The sequence below is a fragment of the Accipiter gentilis genome, chromosome 15 (genome assembly GCF_929443795.1).
Source record: "Accipiter gentilis chromosome 15, bAccGen1.1, whole genome shotgun sequence".
Lineage (NCBI taxonomy): Eukaryota > Metazoa > Chordata > Aves > Accipitriformes > Accipitridae > Astur > Astur gentilis.
The window spans coordinates 31,416,145-31,429,698 of record NC_064894.1 but is presented as its reverse complement, the minus strand read 5'-3'; the positions used below and the strand labels follow the sequence as shown (position 1 = coordinate 31,429,698).

Sequence of the window (13,554 nt, the reverse complement as noted above, 5' to 3'; positions counted from 1 at the left end):
TCAGCAGTCATACCTAAATTTCCTGGGAACTGTTGTAAACTGATAAATGTCTTCTCCACCTTTTCAACGTGGCTTTTTTAATTATGAGAAATCAGTTGTTGCTTATCACAAACAAATCTGGAAGTTTAGATTTTCTTTGTCATGCAGCATGGACCTGATTAGAAAATACAGTTTTGGCTGTGATGCATTGCTTTCCTCCAGTAATGTAGACCCCTTGCTTAACTTTATATCCTAGAGAACTGGGTTTTCTTAAAGGATTGACTGTTGTTTAAGTGCATTATTAGTGATGTTTTTCTTCAATTGAACTGTTATGTGCTGCTGATAATGCAATAATGTACAATCCTTGCAGCACGCCCGTAAATCAGTAGGTGTTCTGTAAATATATATGTACACATATGTAATGCTCTCTGTTTACTGATTATGAAACCATGTAATACAGGTTGTTGTTGGCTTATGCTGAAACTTCTTGAAAGAAGCCCACTTTGAAAATGTGTTGCTGTTGAAGCTAATATTATGATTCAGGTACTGTCTTTCAAAAGTACTGCATTTCAAATTTGTTTTAAGAGACACATAGGTAAATCCTGCTGTATGGTGTTATCTATACTAATATGTGGTGTCTGTTTAGGAAAACTATTGGGTATATCCATAAACTTTAAATGTCTGCATCTCCTCATTGGCTACTGCCCCAAATCAACTTAAGTGCAATTTGTTATACAGAGGCAGTCATTTAATTTTGGTGTCCCAGGGCTACAGCTTGTGGTTTTAGCCATATAATGAATGAGAAATTGTTTATAAAATTAACAAGGACTCAAATTACTTTTTTGCTTCTTAACTAGAAGCTTTGTGTCTTAACTGGAGAAATCAAGTGTATAGTTGTGCATACTAAACTGTTTTCTTTCCCTTCCCACATGTTAGACAGAGGGAAGGGTCGCCAGAGGCAAGCTATTTTGGGAGAGCACCCATCATCATTTAGACATGATGGTTATGGTAAGTAACGTAGGATGACAGGTGGTTATGATTTCTTTACATGTTATGTGGAATTCTAAATATTCAATCAGTGCTTAACTGTGGACCCCTACAGCATGAGTAGTTCACTGTTGTGCTGTACGTGCAGTGCTGTCAGTCCACGTTCTGAAAATGCTAGTGATTCACTGAAATCTATGTGCATTTATTGCCGTACCTCTTCCTTCCTTTCACGGACAGCAACCGGCTCTACAAATTTATTCCTTGGAACAATGTTGCCTTTCAGTTGCCATCACCCTAGAAATGGATGGAAAATGACATCTGTACTAGGAAAGCAGTTTTCTTTCAGAAAATGGCAACATAGCTTGATCAATGGTTTGAGGCAACACAGAGCTCTTTGATGTTCTTGCATGCAAAGCTGTGAATTGTGGGCTTTGCGTTTCTTCTAATACAGCTAATTCTGAGAAAGTATAGCGACTGTATAAAAATGATGTTTTGGAATTGGTGCGCTGCGATTTTTACCAGTGCTATCTGTAAATTAAGATCTGCTGTCACTTCCATGTGTTGTACCAAGACCTCAGAGAGGTCTAGTTATTTACTTTCTTAACTGTTAGATGCAATGTGATTTGTCTTGCCTCTTTCTTTGCAAATGTATTGATGATACTTTACACTGTAGGTTGACCTTCTACCTACTCTCCAAAGGTTCTTCAAATCTCCAGAATTTCCAAGTTCCACATTGTATTCACTGATGTTTTTTTCATTCTTCTGATACACCCTTCTACCTTAAGTGGTATGGCTGTCTCCTCCTATACCACTGTCTCCCTCTTATTACTGCTTTTTGCTGGGGTGAAAGAGGACAAAAGGTTCCTTTTGTACTTGGCTTATGTGAATTTCACATTATTTTTGTCTCAGAACAGGAATCTTCTCATTGGTCTGTAATACTGATGTTTTCTATAAAAAGAAGTATTGCATACTAGTAATGTTTCTTCATTAAAAAAAAAGAAATTGTTTATTTTAGTGAAACTTGTCACTTCTCCTGTAGTTGAAAATAGGACAGTTTCATTTGTGTTAATGCAGGGGTTTAAGTATTCCTGTTTCTTCCAAATGAGCTGTTTGTAGAAAGGCAGTCTTCTGACTTAATCTCTTCTTTCTGGAAAAGAGCTGTGTCATCTCCTCTCCTGGCCTCTGGCTAAAAGTTCACTCCTTTTGGTTTGTTTTCCCTACTTTGTAATATTCTTTCTTGGCATCATATAGCTCTATAAGTAGACATGGCAATATTGCTGAAGGTTTATTTTAAATATTTCTTCTGATAGGTTTATGTTCAAATATTTTGTATGGTGCAGGGATTTTTGTAATTACTGAAATAATTTTTTCACTTGTGTATAAAAACAATACCGTGAAACAGCTCCTTCCTTTTTGTCTGGTAATGTAAGAAGAGACTTGGAACATTAAAGGGACTAGAAGAGAGGTTTTCTTGTTTTGTGGTGGGGTTTTTTTTGTTCTTTTTTGTAGGTGGTTTTGTTGTTGTTTTGGGGGGATTGTTTTGGTTTTTTAATTGGAAAAAGAATTAGTGGAAACTGCTGTAATGTTGTTTCACCTCCCCCTCCTTTAAATATGCATTACATATGTGGGCTTTAATGCATAATTAAGTAGTGAAACTTATTTCAAACAATGTGAAAGCATGGTCTTTCATCTCCTTAGGGTCACATGGTCCTTTGTTGCCATTGCCAAGCCGGTACCGAATGGGATCTCGGGACACTCCAGAACTTGTTGCTTATCCGTTGCCCCAGGCATCCTCTTCTTACATGCATGGTGGAAATCCTTCTGGGTCAGTTGTCATGGTTAGTGGGTTGCATCAGCTAAAGATGAACTGTTCAAGGGTCTTCAACCTATTCTGCTTGTATGGAAACATTGAGAAGGTAAGGCATAATTTACTAGAAGCTTGGAAACTACTATAGTCATTTTAATTGTTTTGGAAAAAGCCTGGCTGAGATGGTCTAAAAATGTTTGCTAATAACTTACAAAACTCTTGGTTGGGCTGTTTGTTGCAATGTCATTTTTTTCCCTTATCTGTCTCAGGTGAAATTTATGAAGACTATTCCAGGCACGGCACTGGTTGAAATGGGTGATGAGTATGCTGTGGAAAGAGCTGTCACACATCTCAACAATGTCAAGTTATTTGGAAAGAGACTTAATGTCTGGTAAATACGTTTTATCAGATTAATAATCTTCAGTGGGCAGATGGAATGAGGTTGCAAATGGACAATATCTCATTGTTCTGTTATCACTGTTGGAGTTACGATTTCTAATTTGCAACTATTATTCATTTATTTATTACTATTTATAATTTTTATTATTATTTTATTAATAAAGTGTATGGGCATTACAGGGATTGGCTGTTAATAAACTGTATTCCCTAATGTGCCTTATCCATCCTTTCTACAATTTTTTAAGGGAAGTTTCAAATCCAATCCATCTTCTTCTCCTTCTATTTCAAACTGTTGTAAAGAAATGCCAGCTCTGTTCTGGTTAGATCGATAATCTGTTTGCAAAGTATGCAAGTCTTATTTATTTAAGAAACTTTAACTACATATATCTCTCTCTATCCTTAAATCCCAGTGTTTCCAAGCAGCATTCAGTAGTTCCAAGCCAGATATTTGAACTGGAGGATGGCACGAGTAGTTACAAGGATTTTGCAATGAGTAAGAATAATCGTTTCACCAGTGCTGGCCAAGCATCTAAGAACATCATCCAACCACCCTCTTGTGTGCTGCATTATTATAATGTTCCCCTGTGTGTAACTGAAGAAACCTTTGTAAAGGTAGGCAGTTGAAATGACTGTGACATACAGTGCTTTGGGGCTCAATCCTAGCTTTACGCTGTGCTACTTTTTAAAAGAAATAACTGGGATAGTTACAGCATAGTGACTGGAAGAGAACTGGTTCTTAAAAAAGGTTTGTAGCCTCTCTATGTAGGAGTTGCTATTTTCACAATTCTGGCATTATTCTCTCCATTTATTTTTTTAATTTATTTTTTTTTATTGTGAGAAACAAGATCTTGGAAATTAAGTTGAGGAGCTTGATGTGGGTTTTTTTGTGGAAGAAGGGGAAAACGCTCATACGAAGCCAAATACAGGAAAAGCTAGGACTACAATTCGCAAAAGATTTACTGACTCCCTGAGATGGTTACTCTAATGACTGCTAGGATGTTTTGAAATGGAAAGAAGCATGCACCTGGAACAGTTTGCACAGTTGAGTCCTAAATGAACTCCGGATGTTTAAATCATGTACTACTGGGCCTCTCAAGTGGAGGCAGTGGTAAAACTGGTGACAGTTCAGTGAGTTCTTTTTCAGTTCAGTAAAAAATTTTTTTTTTTTTTTCAAGCTCTGACTGAAAGTTAACTCTAGTGCATGAGTGGTCTGCTTGTGCATACAACTTCTGAGCTACTGTATTGAAGTGGGAATGTTGAAAAGAACTTGGTTATATTTAAATATAAAAGTTGTTTGAGGTGGTAGCGATAGCAGTACTCTAACAATTTTTGTGCCTATAAAATCATATATATCATGGGACAGCACAGGTATAGGAGCCTTGTTTTGCATACTACAGAACAAAACATTTTTAAAATAATAATTTGCCATAAATTCTTGGAAAGTCTCTTAAAGAGTCAGTGTTTTCCTTTTTGTGTGTCTCCCAGGAACTTGGAATTTTTGCTAATGTGTTTATGTGCATTTTTATTGGAGTTTTACCTCTTATTTTATTTTTGTGACAGTTATGTGAGGATCATGAAGTTCTCAGCTTTATTAAATACAAAGTGTTTGATCCAAAACGTAAGTAAACTTTCACCTGTTTGGGGAGCTATTTGGATTCCAGTTCTGATAAGAATGTACACTGTCAGGAGATGTTACTGATCCCCTCCTTCCCATTTTTATTTCTCATTTTGACAGCTTCTGCCAAAACACTGTCTGGTCTGTTGGAATGGGAATGTAAGACAGATGCAGTGGAAGCTCTCACTGTACTTAATCACTACCAGATAAGAGTCCCCAGTAAGTCAGTTTTACTTACCTTACTGCTATAAATTTTTTTTTCTTGCTTTCTTTCATTTTGATACTGCCTTTATAAAAGGTGAGGCTTCAGCAGCTCAATCTGCACCTAAAAACTGTGTTGTTCTTATTATATGTATATAAGCTGTATTTTTATAGATATATACATACACATATACTGTATATATTACAGTATACAAATACCGTATTTGTATATTATATGTAATATATATATTACAGTATTTAATCTCTAGTTTAGGTTCCATTAGTTTCTATCTAAATGGCACTCCTTAGTTCTTGAGTTAACCTATAGAACTCAAAATATGCTCTGCAACTTTGAAGTTACAGAAAGATGGAGGAAAAAAAAAATATTTGGGATAAAGAGAGGGCAGGCAGGAAAAGCATTAAAATCCACTGTCATCAAAATCAAACCTAAGGCATAATGTCTTACTGAAGCTTTTTATATCTTTCACAATAAATGCAGAGAAATCTGCAATATGTTTGGGTAGAAGATTCTTTAAGTTATACAGTTTACTGCTCTGAATTAACCGCTCCTGTAGCGGGTTCTCTTCCAAATCGGAAATTCTGAGGCCAAGCTGAGTGTAGCTCCAAACTAATAAGAATGGAGGGGAGATCATGTGCTAAACAAATACACACTAGGCCAGATCTGCACTGGACAATTAAGATAGTTTACTGGATTAAATGGAATTTTTCTGGCTGTTCAGAGACATAACTTTGAATCCAGCACGATGTCTAATACTATTTTAAACTACCTTCTCCAAACTATTATGGATTTGTCTCCCTGTCAAGTGTTAACAGTTTAAATCTTTCCTATCCCTTCCCCCACCCCATTTTGTCCACCTTCTCAATAGTGGACTGAGACTACTTCAGGGGCAGAATATTTTTTAAGCTATTATTGATAACATACTATTAATCATTTCGGATTTATTTCAGTTTGGAGAGGCAAGAACAGCAGAAGAACTTACTTTTTCAACATGAAAAAGGCAAACCTAATCCATAATCAAATATAGCTATCACAGGAAAAGGCAGTATTTTAAAACAAGGACTGCTGGTTAAGTCTTGCTGTAGTAAGTTTGTCTGAGGTTGACTGAGCCGGGAGGACATATCTTCCCATTACCTGAGAGGCAGATGTGTGCTGCCATCTGTGGGTCTTGGCAGTCTTTCCAAATAGAGGGGAGGGTTGTTTTATGCTTCGCTTTCTGGAGAGGCCTGAAGGGTGTGCTGGACATCCTGCTCTTCTTTTATCAGTCAAACGCGTGTAAATACTATCCAGTGCCACTCTGTCTCTGATGGAAATGCCACAGTCTAAATCCCGACTTCCTTAAATGCCTTTTGCATTTGAAATTGCCTGTTTAGCACTACTTCTATAAAGAGTTCAGCTAGGAAGAGAGGCAGCGATAATGGTAAAGTCTTTTTCGTGTATAGTACAACATTTGGAATTCTATCTACATTCCCTTGTGACCAGATCCGTCACTTGGTTTTTATGTCTAAAAAATGCTGGTAGACTATCAATTACGCATTACAGGTCATCTGGTATCTGCAGGCCACTGGCAAGGGTAGGCAGGGAGGTGTGAGCCTTAAATCTACAGAATTTGTAAACTTGTCAGATTATGCAAGGTGATCTTGATCAGCAGGAGAGCTATGCTCAGTAAAACGCCCTGAGTATGTTATATGTTGTCTCTTTACAGATGGCTCCAACCCTTATACCTTGAAGCTTTGCTTCTCTACGTCATCCCATTTATAGAGAAGAGGCCAGCATGTTAAGAGCTCCATTCATCTTGATTTGCAAGTTTAAAACTACACTTCATTCACAAAGCTCTAAAGTGGTTGTTCTAATGTTGCCTTGTTTCAACTTAATTCTAATATCTTTTATCTTGTTTTATAATAAATGGATGTTCCTTCATAAATACAAAACAGATTTTTTCTTTTTGCCTCTGAGAAGTACATGTTGTAAGCTTACTACAAAGTTTGTATTTTGTTAGTGTAGTATCTTCAAATGTCTAAAGAAGCACCAGTAGTATAAACAAGATTTTCTTCCAAAAATGAAATATATTTGCATTTTCGATAATGTTAAAGATTAGCAAGTATTTTTCCATTTGTAGTCTTAATTGGCAGATAGAACTATTGCATCAGAATTTTAAATGTAGAACTTGTTTTTCAGTATCTTAAGTAGTAAAGTATGTTGCAATACTAAAAAGCTTGTATTTATAAAATGCTTTAATCAGGTTAATGTTGCACATACCGAATTTTTAGTAGTATAGACTTGACTTATAGTTCAAACAAAGCTAATGTAGAAAATTAAGTATGTACACGTGTATGGTGTGAATTCATACTTATTTAAAGTGTGGGTTTTGGATTTTTTGTTTGTTTTTTTAATATTTTTCATTTGCATTAGCATGATGCCATCTATAGCTAGTCCCACCGTAGGGGCCTTTTAAAAATTAAAATTGCAAGTCTGTATCAATGTGTTCATCCTCATTTTCCATAATTTAAACTTAAATCTGTGGTGTTTAACATGTGCTCTTGACTTTTTTTTTAAAATAGTGGTTATGACATACTAAATGGTAAAAGTTGGGTATGTGAAAAGATTGATCACAATGGAAACCAAGGTGGTAAAAATAGTTAAAACAAAAAGCAAGCCCCACCATAGTGTCTCATACCTAGACAGTTAATTTGATGTTTTCTTTTGTCTGATTTATCTTACATATGTTGTGACCATGAAAGAACTCATAGGGTGAATAGACTTGGCTAGCCTCTCACTTAGACTGAAGTAATCTAGGTGGGATTCAGATAATATAACTAATTACATGATAAAAAAATTAATGAGGTGAGAAATCTTTCTCTTTGGGGAAGATGATTTCTTCTGTCCTAGTACTTTGAAACCTCTGTTCTCTCTTCTGGAACTGGAGTTGCATCTTACTTGGGCTAAACTCCCAGAAATGGGAATCCAAGCAGGGAAGTCCGGGAGCTGTTGTCCTCAGCTCTGTGTTTGTTCCCCTTTCTGAATTTGCAGCAAAGTGTTTAGGGCTTCTTTTAGTTCTGCTCTTAGTGATCAGAGAGAAGTTATTTTATCAGATATTTTATGTTTTATCACACAAGTTTTGTTCTGTCTTTATGGATTTTATCCATATCCATCCTTTATGGAAGATTATTTGTGCAGTATGCTTGTCCTTGAGAGATTATGTTGCAGTATGTTTACAGACTGTGGGCATTGCACATGTCTTTAAATACAGACCGAATTTTCCCCATTCTTAACTTCAAGGCAAATACACCTTATCATACAAGGGAAAATATCAGCTGTCCTTCAAGTTTTCTCGTCAATAATCATTTATTTTTGCCCATCTACCTCCATTTTGTTCATGCTTCAGGTAATGAGTATTTCAGGTATTCAAATCAGGCTTCTAATATGTCTGAACTGGGAATTGAAGGACAGCTGCTCTTTGGCACCTCTTTCTGAATAGGGTTTGGAATAATACTAGCCTCCTGTCTGGTAGGTGGCAAACTAACTTGCATTTTAGGGGCGCTGCTAATACTCTTTCAGCCTCAGTGCTTTTCCCCCAGAAATTGCTTCCAGAGAGCCCCAGTGTAGAAGGTGATGTGCCATATCTTGCTACTTGCCAACGGAATGCTGGGTACTAGTGAAATGTTCTGTGCTGCCTAGTGTTTCAACTGTAAAAGGTCTCTCCCAATCATTCATTTCTTTTCCATCAACCTGAAAGTTCTGTTGAAACCTGTTTCTTCTGTCATAACTTGCATTGCTATTTGTGTTAATGTAGTTTCAGAAGTCAAGTTGTTTGTAGTTGAGCATTAAAAATAGTATGTTACCTGTTGCTCCAGTTTGGGATGTAGGATTAAAGCATTCAGGTGTTTTGGTTTGTTTTGGTTTTTTTTAAAAAAAAAAAAAAAAGGTGCTTTAATGTTTCAGTGTCCTCAGTGGATCACAGCATTCAGTGCCTAAGATGTTCAGGTGAAAGGCATCTTTCCTGTGGCTGCCCAGATAAAACAGAGGACAAACTAGTTCCAGGTGTATCTGAGAGGACTCGATACCAGCTGGAAGTCCCAAATGCAAAATGAGTAGCCTGTGCCATGTGGGGAAGAAAAGAGGGGAGACTGAAAAATTGTTCAAGCTTCTTTCTCCCTATAACAATCATCTTATTCATGTAAAAGCTGAGAACAGGAAAGATTCCATGTTGGTGTTTTGCTGTAAAAAGAGAATAATGTCTTCTCTTGGGATTACAAGGATGGATGCTTGTCCTCAGGGAGGAATGAGGTTGGTCTCCTTCCACAAATGAGGTCTGTGTTCACCCATAATCTTGCTCTTTAGAATAGAGCCAAAACAGTGGGGCAGGTGAAGAGTTAGTTGCTCTGAGGGGAGTGAAGTTTGTCTATCATTTGTCAGTGGTATTACTATAGTTGTTAGATTAAAATTAAACCATTAAGGTCTCTCAATGCAGTTTTCTCTCTTTTGCATAAGCCATACAAGCAAAATAGTGAATATTGCTATGAACATTCCCTGCTTGTAAGCAGCTGGCATTCACACTGTAGTATCTTCGTGTCTGTTCTACTGTTTGGGTTTTTTGTTTTTTTGGTTGTTATTTTTGTTTGGGTTTTTTTTGTTGTTTGTTTTTTTTTGTTTGGGTTTTTTTTGTTTTGTTTGGGGGTTTTTTTGGTTTATTTTTTCTAATTGATCCCCTTTCATTGGAGGTAAATGATATATTGAGGTGGAGATCTGTTTGTTTTCTCTCATGATACTCTAACCCTTGTTTATATTTATTTTTCCTTATATGCAAGAAGTGGGAATAGTTGCTTTTTGACTTTCTGTACCACCACAACAAGACAAGAGTGTATCGCTAGGGTGCTAAAAGATTTTAAAGAAACCATTCAGGAAGTATTTGGGTGTCCTGCTTTATGAAAGGAATGATACGACTTAATGTGGTGTCACTAAGTCTGTCTTTTAGTAAGGGATAATGTTTGGGGTAAGCTGGCTTGTAACTGGCTGAAACCCTCTTTGTTGTAATTAAATGCAACTTGCTCCTTTTCCTGCTGTGTGTTTTCTTGTGAATAGCACTTGAACTTGTTTGAATATTATGAAGGCTTAGCAGGAGACATTCAGTCTCTTCTGTTAAATAATACATTGAAGTCTGGGAACATGAACATGCTTGTTTAAATTCCTCCTCCTGCCCCCCCTGCATTTGGGATGTGTTTAAACATCTTCGGGATTTTTTTGTGTCCTCTTTTGAAAATACCTTGTATTTTCATATCCGTAGCTACTAGTGGATTTTTTTAGCCATTCCAGGTTTTTATGTCTACCCGTCTATTGGTTTATTTCCTTCTGGCAATTACAGAAGTGGTAATAATCTCAAGAAAAATCTTGTTTGCATTGGCATGGCTTTGGCCAGAAATAGCGTGCAAGAAGGCATGGGAAAATAAAACACTAGGTATGGGCTCAGCTTCCTATGAAGAGTTCTTAAAGCACCAAATACCATTGTTCTGATTTTGACCTTAAACTAGATGCAGCTGTGCTCTGGTTGGGAACCTCCCACCTTCACATACCCGGTGTATGAAAGGTAACTTAAGAGTCCTGCTGTAAAACTTGCCTTGCAGTGGTTGCCTATATCAGTTTGTATGTTTGATGCTATGACCAAGCAGTGCTCTGGCACATTGTCATAGAAGAGCTGATGGTGCCCTCTGAATACATGGCAAAAATGTAAGCCTTAAGGAAACAAACCTTGTTGATATGGGTCCCCCGGTAGCAACAGTCCCCAAGAAAGGGAAAAGTGTAAAGGGAAAAGCAGTCTGGTCTCCGTAGAGTTTCCTGTGTGTTGGTTAGCTGCTGATACTGTGGTGCTGTCCTACATCGTGGGTTGTGTTGCTCTAAGACGGGTGAGAAAGGCCTCACTGAATAACAGCTGGAGAGAAGTATGTTGTGTGACCTGATTTGTTGTGAAACACAAATGACTGGAGAGTCCTATCTAAGCAAGGGACAAGTGGTGCTGCAAGACCTCTGGAAGGAAGGCAGTGAGGAACAGGGGTGAGCACAGTTCACTACACCTGCATTTCTCTCCGGGACTGTGGGGCTGACAAGGGTGGGAGGTGGACATCAAACTGCAGCTGGATGAAGTGGTCTGATACGCAGGACCTCACCTAAGACCATCTTATCTTAGAAACAAGGTGTTTTTCACGTCTTCATTTCTTCTAGCTTGTGCTATTTTTGTTCTTAATTGTTAAGACCACATGTTTTAAATTAATCTAAGCTCTTCCCAGCCTACCTTTGTTTCCGTGAGGAATGGTCTGGGAGTGGACTGGAATGTGAAAAATGTTAATAGTATTCACCAGGGAAGTCTGAGTTGAGAAATACTTGGCATCATTTTTCATCTGTAAAACAAGGGGTTTCCATTTTCCTTCCCTGACCTGTTAAACCGTATGCATGCTAAGTGAGTGGTAAGACAGTATCTTCTCAGTTGTACCATTAAAATTGACGCGTATGGAGAGAGGTGATCAGATGTGATAATGTGATGTTTCTAGCATGCCGTTCAGGTTCCTTACAAAAGCTGGCAGGGGCATAGCCATGAAAATTGGCATAGCTTATTATGAAAATAAGCTGAAACAAATAGCTGTTCAGGATTTGGGATGATGAAGCCCCCAAGTTCTACTGATAAAGCACCTGATTTGATAAAGAGTGAAGAGCTTCCATTTCTAGACAGTTATATCATCAAGTTAAAAGAACAAAATATTTGTGTTCTGTTAAGTGTCCTAATGTGTAATACTCTTACCCTGTTAGAAGATTTCTTTCTCCAGGGATTGTAATTGCCACAGGATGTGGAAGAACCTAATGCAGCCAGATTACTTGTGCTGTGCTTTGGCCATGTCCCGCTAAAGGAAATAACCTCAGTCCCTTTTCTTGTGTTCAGAAAGCTTTGGTATCTGTCCTGTGCCAAGCCTTCCTGTTCTGGCCTTTCACAGCCAGCTCCCTGGGCTAGAGCCATGCATTAATTCAGATAGGTTTTCTGTTCTTCCTCTTCACTGTTGCAGCTGCTGATGCGAGGTCTTAATTTCTGGCATGATTTATTTAACTTTTTCCTTCCCTGATGTTCATGGAGCAGCTGCAGACTGAGTGGGTCTTCATGCAAGGGAATGAGTACTCCTGCAGGGATGTGCCAGGGAGCCAACAGTTATTAAAAAGACAAGATAATTAACCCTCTTTTCCAAAGCGTCCAGGATCCAGGAATAAAAATTAGTCCTGGCAGAGGCAGTATAGCAGTATTCAGAACCAAACACTGAAGTGGGCTTGTAGCATGGGGGATGGCTGAGGTTGGCAGTTGCTGCAGAATACAGGATGTAATTATTCAATTTCATGTAAGCCATTAACTGTTTGTCTTGCCACCTTTTCTTCTCTCCATTTGTGGTCTCATCCTTCTTCAAGCTAGTAAGAAAATTGAATTGCAGATGTTTGTGTTCCACTCAGATTTAAGTGGGTAGTAGTCCAATAAGCCCCCCCGAAGTTATTAGCTGGAGTGCTTGCTTACTAAAACTCTTCTCTCCTGAATTTTCTGTCACTTAAGCTGTTAATACAGCAGACTTTGGATACTTCAGGAAGCACAATTTATATTAGTTGATGCTTTCCCTATCATCTAAGTGTAAACTTCTGGCCATTTGAAACTTAATGGCATGGATGGAGGGATTTGCATGTAATATAGATTATGCTTCTATTTTCTCTTCTGTTAACCACAGCACTGGGACTGCTAAATCAGATTAAATCAGTGAGCTTTAGATAAGCGTCCTGTTGAAAGGCTTCAGAAGAGTGTCTAAGAAATAGCCTGGTCAGGCAGTGACCTGGGTAATCTTTTTTGAAGTTACTGCATGGCTTCTGTCTGAAACATGGTAACCTCAAACTTCACTAGTTTAAGGAGGGAATCCTACTCACTGAGCTTTTAATTCTCACTTACCTGTCTTCTTGGGGGGGCACTTTAAATCAAAACAAACTTCTGAGGATAGAGCTCAAACTGGAATGGTTTAGTTATATACTTAAATCTTGCCCAATAATTCTATGGTGACTTTTCATCTTTTTGATGCTATATAGACAAAGACTTGCCTGTGCCTTTTTAAGGATCCTTCTTGTGCCTCCAACTCTTCCTTTTTGTGTCCTAACATGAAGCAACAAGAACGAACCACAGGATTTCAGATCAGGACTGTGCTATTGACTTATTACAAAGCATTTCAGAGGAACATGCTCTCTAGTCTTGGGGGTTTTTTTTTCAGCTATACCTTTCATTTAATAATTAAAAAAAAACCCCTAACCTAATAGTCTAAAGGATAGGTTTCTCTCCATGAAGATAAATAAGGTGATAATACTTCCCCATGTCTTTCAGGATATGGACCCCAAGTTCACGGCTAAGTGTGACCCTGCTCTTGGTTTCTGCACCATAGGCTATGACACACCATTTATGTTTGAGTGTTGCTTCAACCTGCCCTTGCCATTACCACCAGCATCTGCATCTTTGATGACCCTGTTATTGCAAAAAAAAAGAAA

General features: G+C 37.8%; 1 protein-coding gene across 1 annotated transcript in view; it reads left to right on the top strand.

Annotated features, from left to right (window-relative positions):
* Positions 1 to 8,911, top strand: part of HNRNPLL (heterogeneous nuclear ribonucleoprotein L like) — a 28,838-nt gene extending 19,927 nt beyond the window's left edge. Inside the window, exons 7-13 of the mRNA XM_049817902.1 lie at positions 916 to 987; positions 2,665 to 2,882; positions 3,043 to 3,164; positions 3,583 to 3,784; positions 4,733 to 4,790; positions 4,908 to 5,006; positions 6,713 to 8,911. Coding sequence (XP_049673859.1) covers positions 916 to 987; positions 2,665 to 2,882; positions 3,043 to 3,164; positions 3,583 to 3,784; positions 4,733 to 4,790; positions 4,908 to 5,006; positions 6,713 to 6,768 — 827 coding nt within the window. The 3' untranslated portion in view covers positions 6,769 to 8,911. The remainder of the gene's footprint in view (positions 1 to 915; positions 988 to 2,664; positions 2,883 to 3,042; positions 3,165 to 3,582; positions 3,785 to 4,732; positions 4,791 to 4,907; positions 5,007 to 6,712) is intronic.
* Positions 8,912 to 13,554: the final 4,643 nt, after the last annotated feature.